General features: G+C 39.5%; 1 protein-coding gene across 1 annotated transcript in view; it reads left to right on the top strand.

The window, feature by feature from the left end:
* The window catches only part of LOC126424525 (WD repeat-containing protein 36), a 114,047-nt gene extending 89,834 nt beyond the window's left edge, over positions 1–24,213 (top strand). Inside the window, exons 11-13 of the mRNA XM_050087259.1 lie at positions 5,277–5,406; positions 14,456–14,637; positions 19,995–24,213. Of these exons, the coding sequence (XP_049943216.1) occupies positions 5,277–5,406; positions 14,456–14,637; positions 19,995–20,237 (555 nt within the window). The 3' untranslated portion in view covers positions 20,238–24,213. The remainder of the gene's footprint in view (positions 1–5,276; positions 5,407–14,455; positions 14,638–19,994) is intronic.
* The last annotated feature ends 3,260 nt before the right edge of the window (positions 24,214–27,473 follow it).

Below are 27,473 nucleotides of genomic sequence, written 5' to 3'. Positions count from 1 at the left end.
TATAGATTTGGAAAAGATTTTTGAAAAAGTTTTAGGTTTTGATGCAATTTTTGGAGAAGTTTTAATAGAATGTGTACCAATGGAATTTGAAATCAGTTTACCTGAAACTGTAGAGCAGTCTGAAAAACAAGGGATGAATGACTGCTTACATGAAAACCATCTCAAAAGTAGAAAAATGTCTGAGACTAAAACTGACAGAAGGTGGAGGAAATAAAGATAACTCAGTTATTTTATTCAACGGGAAAAACTCTGTCAGAAAATACAGTGCAATGAAATCTGTACAACATGGGTTACAGACTGTGTTGTATTGCAGACCTGAAAGGCTACATTCTGGCCTTTGATTTTTATCAAGGGGGAAGTGAAGCTTTGGAGAGAGAATTTGAAAATTGTGTGTGAGGGTAATTTTAGGTTATTCAAAGAAATGTTGGGGAAAAAACAGGAGACAAGATTTTGATAACTTTTGTTGTGTACTTTTTCTTGCCTGGAGGGCAAAAGTAGAGAAAATTTTGGTTTTGTGCCATAGTGAGGAGTAAAAGGGAAAGTTTCCCATGGCCTTTCACCTTCTAAGGAAATGAAATGATGTTACTTTCATTGTAGGACCTCATTCTGTGGAATTGGGATTCTTTGTTGAAAGACAACAAAGTTGGGTGTCTAGCTTCCAATTATCATGGAACAGAAATAATATTTGTCTTCAGAAAGCAGGAGAAAGCCATTAATGTCAACATTCAGTGCTTTTCTGTAATAAAGGACTACAGTTGTAATAAGGAATTTTTGAACCATGCTGGCTGACTTAGATCTGCTTATGGGCTGGGAAGAAGATCCAAAAGTATTTCTTAGTCCTTTAGTGCTCTACTGTGATCTGTACAGAAAGATTTCACTTCTGGAGTTGGGGAGAAATGTTGCTCAGTGACCAACTAGACAGATGAATGCAAAGCATATCAGTCCAAGAGCTGCAAGGTAAGTTTTGAGAGAAAGCAAAATACATGAAACAAAAGGAAGAAATTAGTTCCACAGGATGTAAAATTAGGAAAGAAAGGCGTTAATTTGGCTATTTTAGCTATCAACTAAAGATGATGTGATGTATGCCCTAAAAGAAAGGGCAAACACAAATGTTTATTTTGCGCTCTATTTCTCTGCTGCAATGAAAAAAAATTTTTTTTTGCCAAATTCCATTAACTAACTCTGTAATTGCCTTCCTAATGTTCATTGATTTGTAGCTGTTGTGTATTCTAACACATTTGGATCTGTTACTTAAAAAGAAAAAAAAAAAAAAAAAAATTCTGGACTGAGAACTGTTGCTCGGCAAGCCACTGGAAGACCAGATGGTACTCGGAAGTACCACCCTTGTGAAATACTAAAAATTAAAAAAAATTGCTGTTGTTTTGTTACTATTTACTGTTGTTATCCATGAAAAAATGGAAATTTATATGTATTTGATAGTTCAGACAACAAAGGGTTAAGACTTTCTACCACACAATCTTATTCTTAATGCTAACAAATTTCTCTTTCTCAGAAACATTTATTGTTATTGCCAGCCTGTATTTTATACCCTTTCTGCTTTGGACATAATTTCACAATCTAAATAACAAAACTTTCCTAGTATTTTGTGTCAACATTATTGTAAACTGTCAAAAGCGTAGTCCATAATTGACACACATCTTACTTCAGTTGCTTGCTTCTAATTTTCCTCAATCCTTAAGCACTTATTCCTGTCTTTTCTACAATTGAATTTAAATTTTATTTAACAGCAGGAAATAAAGCTGTGACAACTGATCGTGAATCATGTGTGGATAGCTTGTTGTGTAAGAGCATTGCCCGAAAGTGGCAAATGTTCTGTGTTTTAACGAAGTTTCAGATCAGAGCATACTCCACTGCAGAATGAAAATTCATTCTCGAAACTTTGTTCCATACTCCTTGCCCAGTGCCAGTTCCTCCTTATCTGTGTCTTTCAGTAATTAAAGTGTGCACTCGAGGTTATGGTGATCGGACAAGAGAAAGATGTCTATTACAACAGATATGGAGGCAGATGTTAAATTGAACTGTTTGCCTAAACCAAAATCATGGGAAAATATATTTGATGATTGTTCTGTAATTATAAATGCCACTCAAATTAAACATTTTTTTATTTCACTTTTAGGAAGTAAACTGTCCCTCATCAGTCTCTCTCTGTCCCACATCACTAGTCCAGCTTAGACATCCTAGTCAGTTTTCTAACTATTTCATATTTCACAACATGAGTTGTCCATAACATCTTTCAGTATTCAACTTACAAAGAAATTAGTTTGCCAAGAGCTACTAATGGTTGCCATAATGTATCACTCAATGCCCATAACTCACAAGTGCTTAAAACTCGGGATTCTGCACACCTTTGCTTTACAAAATTATTTCCCACAAACATCCAACCACGAGTATGACTCAAATACTACTTCTTATCACTTTCAAACTCATTATATTTCAAATTAAACTTCTATTTGCCCTTGTGGGCCTCGCCTCATCTTTCACCCTGACTGCCAACTATTGACTGGCTCACCTCGTCGTCTCAAAAGTGCACATAATCTACCTGGGATTCCCCAACTGCTGGCATGAAACTAAGGTGTCCAGAATATTGAAGCATGCCAGAAATATTGCAGCCCCGGAAATGAGCTACCAATATCACTGTTTAGTGAGAGTATTGTTGGGATGTTGTAACTTGGTGTTCAGTTTAACCTAACCCAAACCTGTGGTAGGAGGAAGAGAGCTCCCTAGCATTGTTCTTTATAAGGTAGTAGTATATGCTCGCCTCCTATCTGCATCCTCCACGGGGGATGACACGGCGGTCAGGTGGTCCCGGTAGGCCACTCATGGCCTGAAGACAGAATGCATATATGCATTGGTAGTACTCAGCTTGTGTGGTAGCTTCGTGCATTCCACTTTACCTGACACAACTGATAAGAACTGACTATCTAAAATGTTATACAGACTTTGCTGCCTCTGGCAGTGTATAATCAAGTCAAAATGACTGTATGTATGAAGACCATTTAATAAGTAATGCAACATATTTTTTTTCTGAAAGCAGGTTGATTTTATTCAGGATTCCAGTACACCATATTATTCTGCACTCTTTTGGCTACAAAACCCTATTTTCAACATAATCTCCATTTAATGTGATGACCTTACACTGCCATACTGGGACGGCCTGTCTCTTCGCACGGTACCACTATTGGTCAACACTGGAGCCAATGACTTGTCACATCATCCGTGTACTGCTCCCCGCAGAGTGCATCTTTCATTGGGATGGAAGTCGGAGTAGCAAGATATGAGCTGTATAGTGGATGAGGAAGAACAGTCCAATGAAGTTTTGTGAGCTCCTCTCTGATGCGCAGACTTGTGTGAGGCCTCGCATTGTCACGGAGAAGTTTGTTTGCATTTTTGTGCTGAAGAACGTGCTGAAGTCATTTCTTCAATTTCCTGATGGTAGTGTAATGCACTTAGTGCACTTCAGAGTTGATCGTTGCACCGTGAGGGAAAACATCAAACAGAATAATTCCTTCGGAGTACTGGGAGACCATCGCCATGACTTTACTGGCAGAGCGTGCAGCTTTAAAATTTTTCTTTGGAAGAGAGGTGGTATGGTGCCACTCCATGGTTTACCGTTTTGTTTCTGATTGGAAATGGTGAACCCGTGTTTCATAACCTATGATGATGTTGGACAAAACATTTTCACAATCGGCCTTATAACGTGCAATCAATTCGGTGCATGTGATTGCTCATTGTTCCTTATGGTCTTCTGTTACCCAATGAGAAATCCAGCTGGTAGATGGGCATGTTAGCGCTACCAACAGAGATGTCCAGTTAGGCAGCGAGGTTCTTTGATTGTGATCCGTCGGTCACCTCGAATGAGTGTGTTCGCACGTTCTGACATAGCAGGAGTCACAGCTTTTCGCTAGTGGCCAGCATGCTGGGGATTGGACAGGTTTGCATGACATTGTGCTGTGATGACGGACGTCTTGCCGGATGACTTGCCGTGCTTTTTATCTCTGCCAGGTCTCTGTAGACATTCGGCAAGTGCCTATGATGCAATGCTCTGGCTTTCCGCCAAAAGAAACTCGGTGACAGCTCTCTGTTTGGAACACACCTTCATTATAGACATCATTTTGAACGCTACGTATAGTGTGACTGCCTGTCAGAACTTCATTAAACTGTAGGGTCTAAAATGGGAATATTCTACAATGCTCCCTAACAGATTCTACATTTTTTTCAACTGATTATAGCCAAGGGAAAAAATATATTGCATTACTTATTAAATGCCCCTCATAATTGGTCTTGACACTCAGCATCTAATTCTTCCACTATCACTTCGAAAATAGTGGCTATTACAGTGGTAACTGATTATGTCTGTCAGTGGCTGTGTCTGGTTCAGGCAGTGGCTGCATGTACTTAGATGGGCTGCAGAGACCTGTAGTTGATGGTGCGTCTTGTTATGTCCATGCCTGGCAGAAAGATCTCGACCTGTGCTGTACTGTGAAGATGTGAAGTAGTCCTGATTGTCAGTGCTCTATGAGGCAGATGAAAGCACTATCGAAGGATGGATGTGACGAGTTGACGGACTCATAGCGGAAGTAGAATTTAATTCCGTAATGTCAGTGGCATCTGAAGGCTGCTGATCAGAACCGGAAGACACGTGGCATGTATTGTGAATGGATGATAGTGTCCTCTCTTGGTATACTGTGTACCGACTGACTCTGTGGACAGCTGTATCAGTTATGGTCCATAACGATTTCGAGATGCTGGGAGGTTTCGAACACAGGTTAATGCTGATCACCATCATCAATTTTTCAAATACCTTAAATATTCTACATTCTGGTGGCTTAGTGAGGGTGCTGCAAGTGGCCCATATTTTCAATTCTCTCTCTCTCTCTCTCTCTCTCTCTCTCTCTCTCTTTTCCTTCCTCAAATTCCTTACATCAGTGCTTCACATACTGTGACTAAACAGTTCTGTCCTGGAACTGCAGGAGTAAACAATTACTAATTACAGAGGCATAAATTCTATTGTTCATGAGAAACTTTATTACGCTGTGCTGTGCTGTGCAGTTGCACAGCATCTCTCTCTCTCATTTAAGGCAGCAGGTGTTGATGAGGCACCCAATCCAGACCCCCTCCCTGTGTCATCATAGAATCTTGGACATTGTATTGGAGCCATCTTTTTATTTATTTGTTTCATTTCCATATGTGATTAATGCAAGTTGTAAATACATTTGTAACGCAAGTTGTAATATTGATTCTATGTTTGTTTGTAGATCCGCAAACGAAATAAACCGAGGGAGCCACCAAAAACCATAAAGTCAGCTCCATTCTTCTTGCCCACTGTACCCTCATTGAGTGGTGAAGTCCAGTTTGACATGGAATCAGAGAAGCAAACTGAAAAAGGTATGCTGTAGTTAATAGTTGAGTAATTCTCTGTCGGTAGCATCTCCTGTGTGTGTATTTATACAGGGCGAGCTCTACATACACTGACAGAAATTGAAACTGTTACAACATTAGCCATAAGTCTTGGTTTTTATCAAACTTTGTCGAGACGTTCAGTACGTACATCAACGTCCACACTCTGCAAACAGTTGTGAAGTGTCTGGCAGAGGGTACCCGCCACTGTACCAGTTCTAGGGCTCCTACCTCTTCGATTCACGGACAGAGAGCTGGAACAATGATTGATTGGACACCTCTGTGCATGTTGTAATTAGTATAATCTTGTCTTCGCGATCCCTACGAGAGTAGTATGTAGGAAGTTGTAGTACATTCTTCGATTCGTCACTTCAAGTTGCTTCTTGAAAGTTTGTAAATAATCTCTCACGGGATAGTTTGCATCCATTTTTCAGGCTTTTGCCAGTTTAGTTCTTTCTACGCGTCAGAGACACTCTACCACAAGTCAGACAAACCTGTCACAGCTCGTGCTTCCCTTTTCTGTATACATTCAATATCGCCTGTTAGTCCTATTTTGTACGGGTCCCTCACACTCCTTTGCAGATTGATTGCATTTCACTGGTATCCTACTAGCAAACTGCAGTCTACCACCTGCTTTACTGTGACTGAACCTTCATATCCCTACAAATTGTTGCACTCGGGTATAGAGATCAGAAATGAGCTCAATAAGATCCAAAAACTTGGTATTTTTAATGAACTCTGCTTTAAGAAAAGGTCCATTTTTAAGGAACAACCGTGAAACATTTTGCAACAGTTTTTACATAATTCCTCATGGGTCCAAATTAGTTCAGTTTCACACAGGTTGTAGTTTTTTCCATGGGACACAGGAAATGGTAATCGACTCAATCGATCAACATGTACCTATGCCAGCAGGTGCGTTAAATGAATCTGAAATCATGTAAGTCTGCAGGCTTTTGTGGCCGTTGTCACTGAAGTTAAAATCTTCTGGGTTATTAGGCCTTGTCATATTTCTTCTAAAATGATCGATGTTTCTACCCCAAAACGTCGATCATTTTAGAAGAAATATGACGCGGCCTAATAATCCAGATGATTTTAACTTCAGAATCTGAAATCAGTTTCTACAGTGCCTATGTGACTTAGGCCACATGATCTGATGTTGCAGTGAGTGAATCTACGAAGTGGAAAAGTGTAGTTGTTCATTTATTAAAGGCTTGAAGTTATTGATTTTACTTTTAAGGTGCTATGGCTGGTGAACATAGAAAGCTTACAGTACAGCAGAAACTGACAGTCATCCACGATGCTGATGAGAATCGTGCATACAACATTTCGACATAGCAAATAAATACAGTTTAGCAGCACATTCAAAATTAAGGAAGCATTCTTAAATGTAGAAGCTAACAATTCCTGTGGACAGAAAGGAAGGAAATTCTTACGTCTTCATTCAATGATACAGAAAATATTCTTTTAAAATGGTCTCAAGGAATGAGATGTGGCAGCATTCCTATAAGTGGAAACATACTACAAGAGAAGACTTGTGAAAACACCCTGACAATCGACTTGGAAAGAATCATTAAATTTAAATAACATTATGATGTACTATTACTTCATTATCTGAATGACATGAACTAATCTATGTTACAAGTATTTAACAGGTCATTGCTACTCTGAACCAGTAGAATGTCATCCACATCATTAGAGTCCAGATGACTGCGATGCTTGGTAACAACCAAACGTGCAGCTCTGAAGCTGTTCTCACTATATCCTGTTGAGGCTGGAATACACTGCATGCTCTTAGGTACACTTTCCAGAGGAGGTACTGTCTTTTTATGTTCTTTCCACCATCCAAGAATATCAGTTTTCATCTCTGCATCTGTTTTGGTAGCACCGACTGAGAGGTACAGTGATACTTGGCAGTGTTTGTCCACATGGTCCAGACAGTCGTTCTTCCCGCAAACCATACACGACTGGAACAGAAAAGGGAGGTAATGACAGTGGCACGTAAAGTGCCCTCCGCCACACACCGTTGGGTGGCTTGCGGAGTATAAATGTAGATGTAGATGTAGACTTTTTACGTACATCTGAACTTCAACAGATGTGGCAGTTTTGATGAGCCTGATTTACTTCCAAGTGAACCACAAGAAACTACAAAGAACGGCAGTCACAGTTTGTAGCAACATTCACTCATAATCGTGTTTCAAGATCATAGTATAATAGGAATATATATTTGTTTACGCACCTCAAGTGTTTGCACACAGACCACCAATCTCGTGGAAAACATTATCTCCGTCTTCAGTGTCAGCATCAAAAGATCACAATATGGGGAACACACAAATGTGTGTGGTCTTGGGGTACAAGTGTAGTTTAAGCTTGTCATTTCCTTCCTCCATGTAACTTCTGTGTCTTAATTTAAATTCTAATTCAGTAGAGTTCAAGTGATCATCCAGAAGTTTCCACCACCATAGAAGTACCAAATGGAGAGTTGGGTGGTTGTCTCATTCTAGATCATTATTAGCTTTTTTAAATGGCATGAGGAACTTTGCAAGCTCACTTAGAGTCAGCTCATCTATATTCTGAAGTCTACTTAACTCTCTTTGTGGGAGCAATTCTTTAACCTCAGACTATTTTGTACTGAAACCACCATGTCTAACAAGGTGTTCGTCAGACTTTGGCCCCTTGTTTGAATGATTTTGTGAGTCTCTTTGAAATATTAGTCTTTCATAACTGCCACTGTAAGCTGACTTCATACTCAGAAATTTGCAAGTACTCAAAATGCCAGATGAGCTCCTTCGAAACATTACTGCTGTTTTTTCCTCACTGGGAAATGGGGTTGTAAACAGTACTCTGTTCTACATATGTTTCACTAATAGTGGATACAGTCATTGTAGTGTAGGTTATTTTATGGGCATCATGGATCCACGTAGTAGTTGGAAAACAGTCTCTTTTATCGGTAATCGAAACAGTAACTCATAGAACCAGCACCTTTTTAGTAGTGTCTGCAGTGGAAATTATTTGATTCTTAACTGTATTTGGATAAGGTAGTATAGCCTCTACAACTACATCACAGCCCACTTCAACTCCTACGTAAATCAGTGCTTGCTTTATCTTTTTGAAACTGTAGCCATGAATAATACTGAATGGTATAAGAATTTTGCAGCACACGAATGCCACTGAATTACAACTAGAGCGCTTTTTGGTTGCAGGGACTTAACAATGACATTCTTCTGTGCACTGTTTTCTTTTGGTGGAGCATGTATATTGGCCATGGTGAGGTGGAATAAACAAGAATACATCCATTTTCTTTGCACTGCACAAACTTTGTACATTTTCCATCAGCAGCGGTGACTACAATGCCGAACTTTGTTCAGATGTCACTCTTTCCCTTCTGGAGCACATTTGCTGTTATGTACACAAAGTCACTTAGTTTTTGTTTTACGTCCTCTATAGTCTCACAAGGATAATGGAATGTAGTTGAATTAAGTTGGGTGATGCTGAGGGAATTAGATTAGGAAATGAGACACTTAAAGTAGTAAAGGAGTTTTGCTATTTGGGGAGCAAAATAACTGATGATGGTCAAAGTAGAGAGTATATAAAATGTAGACTGGCAATGGCGAGGAAAGCGTTTCTGAAGAAGAGAAATTTGTTAACATCGAGTAGAGATTTAAGTGTCAGGAAGTCATTTCTGAAAGTATTTGTATGGGGTGTAGCCATGTTTGGAAGTGAAACATGGACGATAAATAGTTTGGACAAGAAGAGAATAGAAGCTTTCGAAATGTGGTGCTACAGAAGAATGCTGATGATTAGATGGGTAGATCACGTAACTAATGAGGAAGTATTGAATAGGATTGGGGGGAAGAGAAGTTTGCGGCACAAATTGACCAGAAGAAGGGATCGATTGGTAGGACATGTTCTGAGGCACCAAGGGATCACCAATTTAGTATTGGGTAAAAATCGTAGAAGGAGACCAAGAGATGAATACACTAAGCAGATTCAGAAGGATGTAGGTTGCAGTAGGTACTGGGAGATGAAGAAGCTTGCACAGGATAGAGTAGCATGGAGAGCTGCATCAAACCAGTCTCAGGACTGAAGACCACAACAACAACAATAACATAGTCTCACAAAGCACAGCTTCTTTAGAGGCCATCTGATCTCGAGAGTTGGTCATTTTCGCTTTGTCAGTGCTACACAACAACAGCGAGATTGTCCACTCAACTTCCATATAACATCACGGCTAGTCTTACTCTGCTGTACATTTCAGTAAGAGGCAATGATTCGATGATTAGGAAGTTACCCCATCAGCATTGTTCTCAGGCTCTTCACGCACACTGAACTATAGCAAAAAGGAGATGAGTTGGTATAGATTTGTCGTAACAGTGACACCTTGATTTCTAGTGCATGCAGCCCCCAAAATTGGACTCATACTCTCTCTGTTTCTGATCTCTATTTGGTATTATAGGTATAGGATACTATATTTTTGTTTTGTCAGGTGCAAAATTTCACATATCTGAACATTTAAAACAAATTGCTTGGCACAGTTGTGTAATCAAATCAAAATCTGACTGAATATTTGTGAAGATTCTTTCAGACAGTATTTAATTGAAAATAACTGCATCGTGTGCAAAAAGTCTGAAGTTACTATTAATATTGTCAGCAAGGTCATTAATATACAACATGAACAGGAAGGGTCCCACCACACATCCCTGGAGCACACCTAAAGTTACTTATACATTTGTCAGTGACTCTCCATCCAAGATAAACTGCTGTGTCCTTTCTACCAAGAAATCCTCAGTCAAAGCTGTGTCCTCCCTACCAAGAAATCCTCAGTCAAGTCACAAATTGACACCCCATATGATGGTACTTTTGGTAATAAGCATAGCTGAGGTACTGAGTCAAATGCTTTTTGGAAATCAAGAAATACTATAGCTACATGACAGCCTTGATCTGTGATTTTCAGGATCACATGAGAAAAATGAGAGTTGGGTTTCACATGGTCGATGTTTTCAGAATCCGTGCTGGTTGGCACGGAGGAGTTCTTTCTGTTCGAGAAATATCATAATGTGTTCAAAGACTCCACATTGAACAGATGTCAAGTATTTTGACAATATTTTGTGGATCACTTCTGCTACACTTCTTGCAGTTGGGTGTTGACCTGTGCTTTCTTCCAACCTCTGGGCACAGTTTTTAGGGATCTGCAGTGGATTACAGTTAATAGAGTGGCTAACCCAGTTGCAAATTAGGTATAGAACTTGATAAATATTCTATTGAGCCCTGGAGATTTGTTCAGCTTCAGCGATTTCAACTTTTACTCAACATCATTGACAGTATTGCTTGTTTTACTTATCTTTGTACTAGTACGAGAATGAATTTGGATCAGTGGATTTTTCTTTATAAAGGAACATTTGAAAATAGACTTCAGCATTTCTACTTTTACTTTGTATCAGTTTTTGGGGATGTGAAAGGAATTCTATTGGTAGGTTAACTTACCACTGGCCCAACAATTACAAGACAATACTATGCTAACATCCTGGACCAACTACAAGCCAGGTTTGGCAAGGAAGAAAGTCAGCTTTCATCAAGACAGCCACGCCCAAGTGTCATTGGCATGGCAAAAATACATGAACTGAGACACAAATTATTGCCACACTTATTCTTATTCACCTGAGTTGGCTCTATCAGACTTCCATCTCTTTCTCCAAGCTCAAATTTTTCCTTTTTGATGAAGATTCTCTTCAAACGAAAAACTGACAGCCAAAGTTGATAGCTGTTTTGAACTCCAGGAGAAAACTAATTTTCGAGCTGGGATTAAGGCATTGGAGCATCACTGGACCAAGTGCACTAGTTTACAGGGATATTACATTGAAAAAATAAAGAAGTTTCACTGAGGTAAGGCGTTTCCTTCTGTTCCATTTCACGAACTTTTCAAACTATCCACATATGACCTAGCAATGCTCTTTAACTTACAAAGCAGTGCATTTATGTATCTGAACGGTCTCTGGACTGTTTTTTCTTTGTGTTGATGTTCTCTATTAAGTAGTGCAAATGTGCACATACAACCATTTGCAGTGTGCTTCTTGTTGGAACATCTTGTTAGCAGCTGCATCATTTCTTTGATATGTGGCATCAGTGTCATATTACAATAACATGGACACATAATAACTAATTTTTAGTGAAATGAAGCGTAAGGCATACAGCTGGTTGCATCCAGGAAAAGAAATACTCATGTAAATCACTAATCCACCTGAAGATGTACATTTAAGACTTTAAAATGGATTGTGGAAGAAAATAAGAAGTGACTGATGGAGAGCACTGTTTTAATTTGTATTTTACATTAATATCAGTGACAGTTTCCAAATCAGAGTCCAAAATGATGAAATAAGGTTAACAATAACTTTGAATTCTTGATTTGTGTGGTCATAGTGTCTGTAGTTGCTTTACAATTCTTGAGAGTATTTTTGTTCTATCATTGCAACTGCAAAAATGTGTGATTTTTTTCACCAGATGCGTTTCGCTTTCCAGTGGTCTGTAATTAAGTTATTTACATTTTGATTTGCTTCTAGACCAAAAAACAGTTTGTTAAGAATATGTTTTGTACTTACAGTAATTTTCGCTTACATCAGGAAATGCTGTCTGCTAGCACATTGTTGTTTTTCTGCATTAGACACTGATAATTTTGGTCTAATTTTTAGTTGCTATGCAGCACTATGGATTTCTTATGTATGTTGTGAAAAACATCATAAATGCAGAACAACAAAAAATTAGACCAAAATTATCAGTGTTTAACACAAAAAAACGATGTACTAGCAGACGGCATTTCCTGATGTAAGCGAGAAATCAAGTGAAAATAGCTGGAAATATGAATCAGTGTATTCTTAATGAACTGTTTTTCAATCTAAAAGCAAATCAAAATGTAAACAACTTAATTACAGACCACTGATGATACTTCACCTCAATAAAGTGAAACACGCCTCATGAAAAAAATCACGTATTTTTGTAGTTGCAACGACAAAACAGAAATACTCTAAGAATAATAGCTTTGATGTATGAAAAAACGCCAGATATGATTTTTATTGTTGGAATTGTGTTACATGTTTCAGCTATACACTTTCTTTGATCTGCTAGTATAAATGTAGGTGGAATCACTACCAGAATTTAAATATATAGGAATATTCAGCCAGAATTATTTAAGAAGAAGCAGTCACATGAGCTTAGTTGAAATGAACATAATTGCTGGCCGGAATATTATTCCAAGAATGCCATAAAATATGATCTTCCCAAAACCTTTGACTGAACAATTCTAGGATACTGTTCAGCATTGTGGGACCCTTACGTTGGTAGGTTAACGGAAAAGATAGAAAAAATTCAAAGAAGAACTGTATGATTATTTTGGGTTTGTTTAATCAGCTCTGGAGCACCATAGACATATTCCATGAACAGCAGTGCATGGCATTGCAAGAAAGCTTTTGTGCATTACAGAAAGGCTTACTCGTAAATCTGTTTGTTTGAAGCAGCCTATTGATCCGTTCCACATAATGTTTCGCATTGTGCCAGAGATATTGAAATTGAAGAAACTCAGGCTTATATGAAGGTGTGCTTATGTCTCTTCACTAATTTAAATGTGTCCAGTGTATTTCCTTAATTATTTATCACAGGTGTGTTCAAGGTTTCTATCAAATAATATACATACAGAAAATAACATTTTCACAATATTCAAACTTTCTGCCTCTGTAGCTGAGCTGTGAGCAGAGAACTTGGGTTCTATTATCAGTACTGTCAGGAATTTTTCCTTGGAAAAGGACTTTTTCATTTCCTAATATCTTATGGTATCATATTGATAGGTAATTCATCATTGAGAAAAAAAAGTGTTTCTTGGACAGGAGAGTGTGAAAACAACATTAACATTCATAGATATAGTTCTAGCAGTAGAGAAGTGATTTACAGTATCCATTGTTAGTGTGGCACTGAAAGCAGTGTGATATTCATATAAATTTTGACCACTTACATAATTGTGTAAAGAATTTAAAAGGTAAAAAAAATTAACTTAAAACACAAATTGAAGTTGTATCATCAGCTTGACAACTCCTACTCAATAGAATAATTTATGTAGATTTAGTTGTGTGTGTGTGTGTGTGTGTGTGTGTGTGTGTGTGTGTGTGTGTGTGCACTTAAGAGAGGGGAACAGAGTGCCCTGGAACATGGGTGAGTTTAAGCCATTGTGTGTGTGTGTGGGGGGGGGTTAGAAAAAAAAAACCTGTAATGGAATAATATAAGTGGTCAGCATGTTGCCACACTTCCCATTAAGAAACTGTACTAAAATTGTAAAACTGACTAGTTCCATATTATAGTGAGAGACTGAGTTTACGATCCATGGGACATGCCAATATCTAATTCCCACTTTACTTTTAACCTCAAAGCATACATTCTGTACTACTGTGTACTTCTCTGGTAGTGTTAGTGATAAACAGCTGTATGGCTAGGTTTACAGGTGATGTGATTGCCGTCACTGCAGAAACAGTTCGGCGCAGCAACCTTGTGCTGCTCGTGCATTGCATTGAGTCAACTCATACACGAAGTGCATACTGTCAACTCTTCATCAGTAAAACTATCTCTACAGCTGTGTGTCACTGTTGATGACAACCAACACTGCCAGCAAACAAACCTGAACCGGGCAGTACCGAATGCAAACTTGAGAGCAGAGAGTTAAGGTGGCATTACTGTCATCAGCAGCAAGTACTGTGGGTGAATGGAGCAAGTTTGTTTGCATACAAGGTACACAGCAAATGCCATTGACATTTTTACTTTTGTGTGGATATTTTCCATGCTCTACAGGTACGAATACAACTGAAGGTAACAAAACAAATGAATTGGAGTTACTCTGTAATGAACCATCTCTAGACACTACATCCATTGTACCAAAATATCGCTAAACGACGTCTGAAATTTTGTCGCTTGAGTTCAGGTTTGCCCTCTATACCTTTTAGTTTTTGTTTGAATTTTTGACACCAAAATATTTTGCATACAGTAGTGCAAAATAAATTTTCAGGCAAAGAGCTCGACAGCAGTCGTGCCCTGGTACCGTCCAGCCTGACGGTGTTTGGCAAACTGCTGAGGGACGCCGGGGAGGAGGGGGCGGATCCGACACCCGCCCTGGAGAAGCTGCGCCAGCTCGGCCCGGCTGCCCTCGAGGTGGAAGTGCTGTCCCTCGCCCCTGAGGGAGGCGGATCGGTATGTATGCCAGCTGGTTCTGTCTCCTGATGTCTGAACATGTGTCCTACCATCCTGCTCCTTCTTCCCAGTGTTTTCCCATGCTCCTCTCTTCCTTTTCTCAGTTCACTTAATTTTCAGTATCCTTCTGTAAGACCACTTCTGAAATGCTTAAAGTATCTTCTTTTCTGGTTTTCCCACTGTGTGTGGTTCACGTTGTAAGTTTATTGACCTTTTAATCTGTTTCTTCAAAAGACTTACTCTTGATTTAAAATGCAGGTGTTGGTTGCTGGGAGCTTTCTGTGAACTTTAAATGATCAGTGTGTGTACACCATGGGACAACCGGGAAATCTGGGAAAAACCCAGGAATTTTGTCATCTGGGAGAAACCTGGGAATTATTCTAAATTCCGGGAATTTTTCATGGTTTTAATTTTCAGTTAATTTTTTTAAATTTTGACTGGGAAGAACCATTAGTCTAACAAAGAATATTACTGTATCCTGTCACTGCAGAATAATACTGCAGCAATAAAACATAAACAAGAGAAAAATACGAAAATAAAACTTTAGTAGCAAAGGAAATGCACCATTTAAGACAACAAAACACCATGCGCACACAAGATTCTGCCAACCGCAAAATGTATCGAAGGCCTTAGGACGAAGACTATGATATACTTCGTAACAACAAACTGCTTCCAATGAGCGTGACATCACAACTGTTTACATTAGGTCTGTTTGAGCAGCTGCCAGCAGGCTCATGCGCTTGCGAAGTTCTGTCGCATATGAGCAATACCTTCTCCTGCTTCTCTGGCTGCTTGAAGCCACATGCTAATTATAAAAAAAAATTTCTAGCATGCCCAAGCTGCCAGATTCGTGCATGTGCAGAGCAGTCTGAGTTCTACTGGGGAGGAGCGATAGTCTCCATGTGACCCATGTTTATGTTCAGTGATTTTGCTGTTTCCTCTTCGTGTATAGCTCACACGTCAAATGTAAACAAAAAGGATTTCTGTGACCGGGGCACTCAAATGAGTTACAACACATTCACATAATTATGGTAGGCTGTTTTCTGATTTTATTTCATTTCCACGTTTTTGGCAGTCAAGCAATAATCACCTGGCAGAACAATGAAGTTATTTTTGTCAGTGCGATCTTTTCCGCTGAGGCAGTCAATTTATTTGAAATAACTCGTTTCATTCCACAGTATAGGCCATTTCCTCCTGTTCACTAAATTTCGAGTGCACGTTTTCCTCTTCTGGCACATATGGCATTTTGCCATAATACAGAACCAAACACCGGATAGTACAGTACCGGTACTCCAAGAAAATTTACATCCTGAAAACCACACCGAAAAGCTTAATATCAGGTTGGGGCCTAGTTCATTGTGTATCTGGACATACGAATGTGCACTTTATGCTGACTTATAAAATTTAGTGTGGTTTATGAATTTCTGGTGCTCTTAGAGTATCCTCTGATGTCCTGTTTCTTTTATGACTTAATGTAAGATATCTTAATGCTTTATACTTAGAAACATAAGGGCTTCCTCCACTGCCGTAGCTGCGCAAGTGCAGTAATGCCTGTTTTCTGGCACTCTCTGACAGTTGCTGAAACGAACCTGTTTCTTAGAGGTCTCGGGAAAGTATTGTGAATGGTGGTTTGAAAAGTATTACTCTCAAAGTAAATTTCCTTTTACGTTACGTATGAGAATATGCGATGAATTTCTTAAATCGCGGAGTGTTTGACTCTCGTTGACAACATTTTGAGGAGCTTAGAAGAATTTTGAGCCCAGTAGACCAGACATTTATGTTATTATTTTTAATTTTACTGGCACATTTGTGTGATGTGTCTTAAAGTGTAACACGCGCAAAAAAAAAGGGCCAATATTACATGTGAAAGCTGAACTTCGCTTGTAGCTCATTAATCTTCGAGATCTATATTATAAGTGAAAGCTTAGCTTTTCTGTGTTTACGCTTCTTAACAATGATGTTGTTATTGGCTGACTACATTAGGTGTCCTATCCTCTGAATATCTGCTGTCATCAACTGGCAAGATCATGTGACATGAACTATGATTGGCTTACAAAAGAGCGTCATAGTCTCGGTTTAAATACTTTGGAAACCAATGTGCTGTGTTTGGTGGAATTTGAATTTACATGTTTGTAATTACAAAAATATGCAGTGTATCGTAATATGAAAATATACAGTGCATGTTTTTTTCCCTAAAGTCGCAGTGGTAAGTTCTACACGGCTGATGTAAAAAATGTTAACCATTCAAGGGATTGATAAGTTTTACAGCTCTGTGGGAAAGTATACTGTCACTTAACACGGAAAAGTGCGTTTTAACCTGGGAAAAAGTGTATTTTTTAACTGGGACATCAGGGAAAAAATCCGGAATTTTTTTTTTTCCTTGTCCATGTATACTCCCTGATACTGTTTCAAAACACCATCAAAGTGGATATTAAAGTTTTTTACATTTACTTTCAACCTGCTGCAATAGTTGTACATGTGAGTACACAGCTTCCAGAATTTGGGGAGCCATACCAGTTCTGTATTGAATCTGCCTGATGGTTTAACGACCCAGGCTGGTGTGCCGGCCAACCTGGATGTGGTTTTTAGGCAGTTTCCCACAGCTAACTAGGTGAATACTTAGTTGGTACCCACATCCCACCTCAGTTACACGATTTACAAACATTTCAAACCCGTTCTCCCACTTCCACACGAGATAACTTAAGGCCCAGACAGAAGAGGCACACATATACCTCTCCCGAGAGGGAGGGAAGAGGATGGGGATCGGAAGGGCATTTGGTCACCCTCTACCACTCTAACACTGCCAAATTCAGACTTGAATGCCAATTCTGTGAATGTAAGGGATAAAGCCAGGAAAAAGGAAGAAGAAAGATGTACATTTATTTTCACTGCCTGCACAATGATCGTCATCTTTTATATAATAAACTCACACTTACAGTAATACAGATCAGTAAAAACATCTATAATGAGTCTTAAGTTACACGAACAAGTGGCATTATTGGTTGTTCCATACTCCATAAGTGTTCAGTTAAAACCTCACGTGATTGAGTGTGACTATAACTCTGCAGCGACTGACTGTCTAAATCTTACTCTGTGAAAGTACCATCAGCACTGACTTTAAGCAGTAGATTATGCTTAATGCTGACTGACATGGGACATTGTACAGTACAATGAAGGTTAAAAATAGACTGACTGTATACATCTAACTACAAAGTATTAGAACAGGCTGACTTCGTTTTTGTGTGCAGCCCCTCTTTAAAGACCAACAAGAAGCAAGAAATAGGGAAAGCCTACAGATTCAAAAGAAAATCAAATAGGTACATCGTTGGCCACTCTTTCCACAAATAATTTGAATATGTAGACTGAGTGATTACAAAGGTCTGTTATCTATCTACATAGCAAATAGCAGTGTTTGTTGCAGTGCTGTGTGACATGTAATGATGCACCATGAACAGGACTCAGTATTTATAAATGTAGGTAACTATTTGTAACTAAGTAAATACCAGGCTACTAATAGAAGATAAACAGCAACTACAGCTGAGACAGCACTTTTTTCTTTACGAAATGTGACTTTTTCCTTTTTCTAAAAAGTGTTAGAGTATTGCAACCTTCACATCTGATAAATTGTTGCAGTAACTAGTTTGGTTAATAGGACCATGTACACCACTTTCAAGCAGATTAACCAGTAGTGAACCATTGTTTTGATTATTGCTTCCTTTTCGGGGATTATTAATGAATACCGATTTCGTCAACATTGGAAACTTAATGTGAGCGACCCCTGTTGAAATGTAACACCATTTTGAAGACTCGTTCAACAGGAAACTTGAGATTTTTACAGTGATATTCCCAATTGTTTAAATGTAATATATTTATCTCTAAAAACTAATTATTGTCAATTGTTGAAACAGATGCTGTCTGTATGTATGTATGTATGTACATGTATGTATGTATGTATGTATGTATGTATGCGAACTCCACATATAATTACAATTACTTTTTTCTGTGCAGTGAATACTTTTTTGCTTAATTGATGAGTTAACCCAGCGTATTATCCTGCATTACTGCAGTGAATGAAAATGTGTGAAACATGTTAACTTGGTGATAACCTATCTCTCTAAAGATGCCAATTATTCATTTGACAAAGGTAGCTGAACGTAAATATTTTACCAGATTTACTACATGACTTTTTTTCCAATTTAGATTTTCATCACAACCAAGAACTTTGTTCTCTGTTTCTTATTTTTGGTTGGTACATTCATAGTACATGGGTATTTTTGACTGTGCAAAACTAGGTCAGCTGTGTTTTTTCAAAGTTGAAAGCTAATCCATTTGTGCAAAAATAATTAATAATTTTAACAAATACATAATTTACTTTGGATGCATCTTTGGTGAACTTGACAATAAAGCTTGCATTTTCTTCAAAAGGCGCTAATTTTACCTTCTGATTGAAATAAAATGATGGATCATTAACACAGAGCAGGAACAGCAATCGGCCCGTGTGTGAACCGTGTGGAAAGTCCATTGTGGTTTCTCCTCATGCAGCTATTACGATGTGTCAGTTTTTATTACTCACAAATCCAATTGTAACTTCCTGCATCCTATAAAACTGTTCAGGCTTTTGTGGGCATTTCTTGATGTATTGCATGTTGACTTTCATCATCGATCAACATTTGTTTAATGATTTTTTTTACTTTTGTCACTTTGAATGACTGGCATGATCAAATATTCGCCTCGTGTTGCCATGCGAGACTGACCACACAATAAAATTCTCTGGCATGCAGGCTCTCACTATGAAGAAGAATTACCGTGCCTGCTTGTTCAGGGAAGCTAGCGAAATTCATTAACATGGAAATAGTTTTAACAAGAAAGAAGGAAGCCTCAAGGCAAACAGATTCTAGATTCCTGTGCTGCAATGGTGTCGGTGCAACAGGTAGAACTCTGGTTGCGGCCTCGATACCAGCCTGCCACCAGCAATGAAAGATTCCTGCATCCTGTTTCTTAAGTACGAACTAAATCAATTGTGTGCAGAACAGGTATCCCATGAAAGCTGCATTTTTATAATAGACTAACCGCCCCAGTAAATGGCTTTTGATAAGTCATAGAAGATCCCAACTGGTGACGTTTTGTCATGTATTTCATGACGGTGTAAAGAGCTTCCTCAGTAGAGCAACCCTTTTGAAATCTGAACTGTGATTAACTAAGTATCCCACTACTACTCTTCTATCCCGTGTCATTTTCCTTCCAAGACAGCAGAGTCCCCTATTTCAGTATTGACAGGACACTATTAGTTAACTGTCCTCTTCTGAAGTAAGTATCAGCTGGTAAAAATTATTAAATTTTTGAGTTATTTGTTACAGGTTTCCCTCATGGCCACATTTATAAAGCTCCTGACTGATGCCATGAGGAACGGCAAGGACTTTGAGTTGGCGCAGGCGCACTTTGCGCTCTTCCTGAAGCACCACGGTGACCGCGCAGCGTCCGAGCCGCAGCTACGCGCCCTGTTGCCGACTGCGGCGGAGGCGCAGGCGGTGGGCTGGCAGCGGCTGCAGGACCGCCTCATGGCGTGCCTCGCCATCGTCTCCTTCTTCAGGACTTCGTAGACTGTGTGGGGAGCTGTGTGCTGAACTTAAAGACTGTGCACGCAAAGAGCTAGAGACTGTGTTTAAAGTGTTGTGCCTTCAGAGACACTCTTCACTGTGCCTTCAGTTGGATTGTACTGGTGTGTAACAGTTTGTAACAAGTTGTGATGATGTGGACCCCAGTTGGACCATTGTGTTTGTTTTGAGTACCGTATTTGGTATTTAACTGAATATTGCCTAATGCTTCGTCGCATTATAAGTGGTAGGGATGTAGGTAGGGGGAGGTGATCAGAAGAGGGACATTACTAAACTTCTCTGCTTTTACTACTGAAAGCTGATTTGTATTTATATTGAACTCCAGGTAGGAATGTCAGCAACATAGGAAAAGAAAGATTGCTACTTACTGTGAAGAAGACATGATAAGTTGCAAACAGGCACAATTAAAAGACACTCACATATAGCTTTTGGCCACAGCCTTCATCAATTAAAGACACATACACACACACACACACACACACACACACGCAGAGAGAGAGAGAAGCAAGCATACGTCACGCATGACTACCAACTCCAGCATTCCTTCCCGAGGTGATGGAATTGGTGGTCATGCACGTGTGAGGTGTGCTTGCTTATGTGTTTGAATGCTGCATGTGTGTGTCTCTTTTACTGACAAATGCTGTGGCCGAAAGCTGTATGTGAGTGTCTTTTAATTGTGACTGTCTGCAACTTGATGTGTCTTCTTTATGGTAAATAGCACTACTCTGTCTTTTCCTATTGTTGTATTTGTACTGGTGTGACACAGTTCATAACAAGTTGTGATGTTCAACATGACTGGATTATTGAGTTGGTTTTCAAGTGTTTGGTATTTAAAGTAATACTGGCAATTGCTCAGGTTTCCTTGTATCTGTCAAGGAGGATGGAAGAGGAGAGGGCGGGGATTTCTAGAAGAGGAAGGGAGTTTGCTTAACTTCTCTGGTATCATTGCTGAAAGCTGACACTGTATCTGTACCCATATGTAAATGACATTCTGTTAATGGGGCACATGTTGTGCAGTGACACAGCTTACAAACTAAACTTGACTGACGGAGGGAGATCTTTTGAAGAAGCTCAACCTTTTAAAATAGAGAAATGATATTTGAAAGTCCTGAGTGGAATACCAACAATGGAAAAAATTAGTGTGACCCCTTACCATATAGTTGTGACATTAAACAGGAACAAAAACAAAACTGAAAATGTTGCTGAACTTTCATACATTATTCTCATCAGAGCTAAAACAAACAGTGAAAACACACACATACACTGAGAGAGAGAGAGAGAGAGAATGGGTGGGGGGCAGACGCACGCAGACGATTGTTCTGGCTGACTACACTGTCAAGTTGTCAAGCACTGAAGCTCTAATGGGATAGAATATCACCTGACAAAAGGGAACTGAAGACCAATCCCTGGTGGCAGCATTGTTGTATTTATGGCCAAGAAAGAGGGAAGGAGGCCGTAATGGCATAAATTCCTGGTATTCTTATAAGTGGAACACTATATATCTATATGCCATTGTCACGCATACCTCAACACTTACCTTCACTTTTGTTTGCAAAAGCTCTGTCAGACTGTCACTGCGACAACATTTGTTCATAGTGTAATGTGAATGAATACATGTTTTGTCTCAATAAACCACCGACCTCTTTATTTCTGATGCTTCAGTTTTTCATGAACATCTAACATAGTACTGTTACGCCTTTTTTGAAACATTGTAGTTTTTGTGAATGATGACTCATTTATTCTGGCACTAAACTAAATCTCACTGACAGAACACTTTTTTGGATTTCCTTTCTATCCCAGTTCTGTGAGATAAAAGCTGTGAAGATTTTGCAAAGTTAGTATTTCATTTTGTTATTTATAATATTGCTGAAATTGATGCATAATAACACAGTTTTACACATCTTCTTATTATTGTCTTTTTGCACTATGGAGTTGGCATTGTTTTTCATGGGTTGAGGCAGTGTTAGCAACAATTGGTACCTGGATGATCTTCCTGATGCCACCACTCCCCCATCTGTCAGCACCTGTTGTAAGTCTCACTTGCAAGTGCGAGGATGTTTTACAATTGTTTGCATAACCTGTATCTGGGGCAGGACATGGGTACCAACCCATTATTTGTCGGATGTGGCAAACTGCCTAAAAACAACATCCAGGCTGGCTCACTCTCCAGCTCTCATCGTCAGTCCACGAGGGGCATCTAGTCCGGAGAACGCTTGCCACCCTGAGTCTCAGGAGCAGCATTTTAACACACTGGGCAATCCATGTGATTAACACAGCTATACTCGTCATTTGTGTGATATTTATTGTGTGCACTTTCTCTCTTCTTTCTTCAGGCAGATTCCAGAATGCCAATTGCTTAACCTTGTGTCCTCCTGCCATAATTCACCATCTAATGTATCAACATCGATATTTTGCTTGCCAGTTTCATTACCTTTTCCATGTTCACAGTTACTTCTTCTCATTGTTTATAAATTAGTTTTGTTAACACTAAGCTGTCATGGATACCTGCAGAAGCATTTTCCCTTGTAAACATATATAAAAAACAAAGCCTGTTGACTGCTGAAGACTTCAACTCTCTGAAGGCGTTCACATTTAATCTTGGCGTTATTTATATTCCTTTAAATTATGTCGCCAACTAGTAGCAGTGTGCTTTGTACCTCTTCTATGGTTTGTGTGTTGAATTAGTTAGCTCTATTCACTTTGTGCGAAGAAAGATTATTTTGGTGCGAGTATTACTGTCCTTTATGTCTTGTTACTAATATGTGGTTTTCAGTGCACGACTAGGTCGGACAATCCAATTCTTGTTTGCAATTACATGAATATTTCTTTCTTTTCTTCCAGATGCTAGAGAAAAGGAGGTATGTTAATCTGCATTTCATATTGTACTGACATTTTGTCTTTTGGCCTGTACTTGGATACCCAGTGCTGTTCAGCAATAATGAACTTGCAGCAGTACCAGTGATGCAACTGAATTGCAGTAGCAGTTTTACTGCAGTGTGTAATCTTCATTACTTGCTGGGCTGCTTGCTTGATTTAAATTCTAAAAATTACCAACCTGTGCATTGTAGGTAATGGTGTAGCTATTTCAGTTGAGCAATACGGTATACTGTCTCACTGTCGAGGCAATGGTTATGAAGTCATTCTATAATGACAGGAGTATTTTTTCCCATTTATTTGTATGTTCAATACTTGTGACTATCAAAAGATTTTGGAGGTCACTGATGATGAGCTGGTGGTTTTTCCCATAGCAAAAGAATGAGAGGAGTAAATGCTGGCAGTGGTAGTTGGTAGTAACAAGAGGGGAAATGAGTGTGAATAAATTAATGAGATTTGAATACACATACAGAAACTTTCTTCCATGCTTTTTTCATTATGGCTGTAGTTGCAAACTGGCCGTAATAATTGCACTGTGCAAGATGCGTTCTTTACTCAACAGTTAATTATGTTTTGGATGGGTTCTCAAAAGGGGTGAATATGAGATGTCTGTCATCCTTATGTATTTATTTTTCTGCAACAAATTTTCTTCATATTGAAGGGCCATTAAATTCATTATGCATGACAAGAGTACTTTTTAATTTCTAGTAACTAAGGAATTCAGGAATTCGTCCGTATAGATTTTTCTTTCCGAATTATTTTAAGTGATGGTGTAGAATGATGTGCTTCACGTGGTCTACCCCCCCACCCCCCCCCCCCCCCCCTACCCCTGCAACACACACGTTCATGTGCATGCTCACCACACACACACTCACTCACTCACTCACTCTCTCTCTCACTCTTTAAGAGGATACTACAATTCATTCTTGCTAACGAATGGAACTGGAACTGGTGCACTGTTACAGAACTGTCAGGCAGTGAAAGTATTTAATATTTTATGTGAGTGATGTCTTCCATCTTGTGGTGTATTTTGTACACTGTTGTATCTGTAAATGATGTTTATATATAAAAACAAATTTTGTTAATATTTATCGTGTGATCATTTCTTCATGAAATTACAGGCTGTGAAGTGGTTTCACAAAGCATATGTCACCATTACAGTCTGCTTTCATTGTCCTGAAACTCAGTTAAATTCCTTGACACATAACGAGCAGTGTTACAGGTAATGAGATGGGTTAATACAAGTTTGTACGATGCACAACAATCAGGTAAGACAAAGGAAGAATATAAAAGGCTAATATTTTAGGGATATGTGTCATCTTGAGTTTGCTGTGACTAGAGACATCTACTTACACCAGAAGATGCAGTATATGTGTATGTATATATAATCAAGAACAATGGAGAAATACACACTAAGAAAAAGTAGAAGCAAAAGACGCACCAAGAAGGGATTGGAAATCTGTAGATGTGATTACATGTACAGACAAATAAATGATTATAATTGCAGAAAAAATGGATGATTTGTTCAAGAGAAAGAGCTTCACAAATTGAGCAAGTCAATAATGTGTTGGTCCACCTCTGGTGGCTCTTGTGAAAGCAGTTATTCTGCTTGGCTTTGATTGATAGAGTTGTTGGCTGTCCTCATGTTGTATATCATGCCAAGTTTGTTCCAAATGTTGGCCTAGATTGTCAAAATCCTGAGGCGGTGGGACAGCCCTGCCCATAATGCTCCAAACTTTCTCAGTTGGGGAGAGATCTGGAAACCTGGCTGGCCAAGGTATGTTTTGGCAAGCACAAAGACAAGCAGTAGAAACTCTTGCTGTGTGCAGGTGAGCGGGCATTGTCTTGCTGAAATGTAAACCTAGCATGATTTGCCATGAAAGGCAACAAAATAGGGCAAAGAATACCATTTTGCTGTAAGGGTGCCACGGACAACAACCAAAGGGGTCTTGCTATGAAATGTAATGGCATCCCAGACCTTGACTGCTGGTTGTTGAGCTGTATGGCAGGCAACAGTCAGGCTGGTATCCCACCACTGTCCGGGGCACCTCCGGACCCGTCATCGGGGCTCAGTTCGATGTGGAACTCATCACTAAAAACAATTCTTCTTCAGTCTGTGAGATTCCAGGTCTCACTGTCCAATGTAGAGGTATCTGGAGATAGCGCAGACACCAGTAGAATACCAACCTGATTGTCATCTACCATACAGCCCTTCGACAATGTAATTCACCAATTGGACAGAACTCAGCATGATATCCCTCAGGAGGACATCCAACAGCTCTATCAATCAATATGTGCATTATTATGCTATGTACACAAATAAACACAGTATGTAACTACACTTGGTTTTACACTGGTTCACAGGTAAAACCAAGTGTAGCTACATACTGTGTTTATTTGTGTACATAGCGTAATAATGTATGTTATAAGAGGCAATCTGATGAGAATACCACAAGGCAGTGCACTCAACACCAGCACTGCATCTAGCTACACTTGGTCCACAAGATAATGTATCTGTAACACCTCCATCTGAAGATGAGCCCGCAGGGGCTCATGATTGAATAAATCGTAAAAAGTGACTGGTTGCATATTTATTACCAAATAAACACCAATTTGTTTATCTGTACATGTACATCACATCTACCGATTTCTTCCCCGTTCAGATCCTTTATGGTGTGTCGTCCCTCTTTTTCAAGTGTATATTTGATGTGACTGTAACAAGTCTTGCTGCACATATGTCATTTGCATTCTCTTTGGATGAACAGTTTCTGCTTTGTATTTTGCAAGTCACAAAAAGACAATACAAAACAAATGCGTAGAAAGCAAAATTGTCATTGATTAGGTCCATAACAGAAGACAGGCGAGAGAATCCGTAGTAGCTAGGTGCTAGATGGATAGTATAGGGAATTATGAGGGTGCAGGGCCTCAACCCTGGAAGGGAACAAAGGTGAAACACACCAGACCGACGAAGAGGAGTACACTCGGTACTACCACTAATTTGAACCAGAAACAAGTGGAGATGAAGAAATGGGACAGGGTGATGAGGAAGGAAAATTCACCCACCAAGGAAAACCATAAAAAGAAAAAAATTAAGGTGACGACAGTGTGCCAAACAAGCAGTTCACGATTAGCACAGAAAACCGATTCTAACCACTCACCGTAGCTGTACAACAGACTGATGCAGCCGGCACAGCTGAGACATCACACCAACATAACACATTGACCAACTTGCCACAAACAACAACGAGAAAACCAAGGATCGCGCCGAGCACAATACAATATGCAGGCTACAACTTGACACTAAACGTAGCGTTAAAAGAAGCACGCGGACGGCCCAGTGGAGGCAATCCATATAGGAAAAACTATAAAGTACCACTTTGAGATGATAAGTGATGAGACTCCCTAGACTTATTCAGACACCACAATGTAAACAATATCACACACCAACCACAGAAGGAGCATCAACTTAAGGTGGTCATAAAACCCCGCCTTCATGAAACAATGACAGAGGACAAAGTGGAGGAAGACCTCAGACTGCTGAACTTCCAGCCTCATGGAGTAGACCATCACGAAAAGAGGACAATGAAACAAATATCTTCACCCCACGGATGTATTCTGTGCCACTCTAGAGAAGAAACCAGAAAATGAGGCAGTCTACCACGTCAGATATATTCTCAACACGGAGGTGCCTGTCGAGTTGTGTAAGAGCAAAGATGGCTCACTACAGTGCAAGAAATGCCAGTGTTTTTCCACACTGTAAACTATTGTGAAATGCCAACCAGATGTGTGCGATGTGGAGGTGACCCCAGAGTGAGGGACTGCAAGCGACCAATAAATGCCACCCCCAGCTGTGTTAACTGCAACCAGGATGACCATCCAGCATCATTTAGAGGGTAGGAAGAGTTTCTAAAGACCATCAGGGCACACCACCCACACACAAAAGTCCCAAACGACAGCACCAACAGCCCAACCAGGAATCAAGAAGAACCCTAATGCTCACACCAGCAGAAGCATGCTGAATGGGAAGAAGAATCTGGGCCAACCTCTGGCAAAACGACTCCACCGCCTCCAGAAGCCGATCACGATAAGCGAACAATACCAACTGCCGAAACAGCGGACTGTCAGCCGTCTTCGACATTTCCAATCAAATCAAAAACATGTGGAACACTTCCAGTGGTCCGACATCATCTCTATCGTTACCTCAACTATCCACAACTGCATCAGACCTCACGTACAAAATCGTGGCAATATTGGAGGAGTGACAAATGTCTTTGTGCACCACCCATGGAAATTAGGCCCACAAGAAGAACAATCCTCCTATTTTGCAACTTTGACACAGAAAGATTG

This window comes from Schistocerca serialis, chromosome 10 (genome assembly GCF_023864345.2).
Source record: "Schistocerca serialis cubense isolate TAMUIC-IGC-003099 chromosome 10, iqSchSeri2.2, whole genome shotgun sequence".
In the NCBI taxonomy this organism is placed as follows: domain Eukaryota; kingdom Metazoa; phylum Arthropoda; class Insecta; order Orthoptera; family Acrididae; genus Schistocerca; species Schistocerca serialis.
This window is presented reverse-complemented; position numbering and strand designations above follow the sequence as displayed.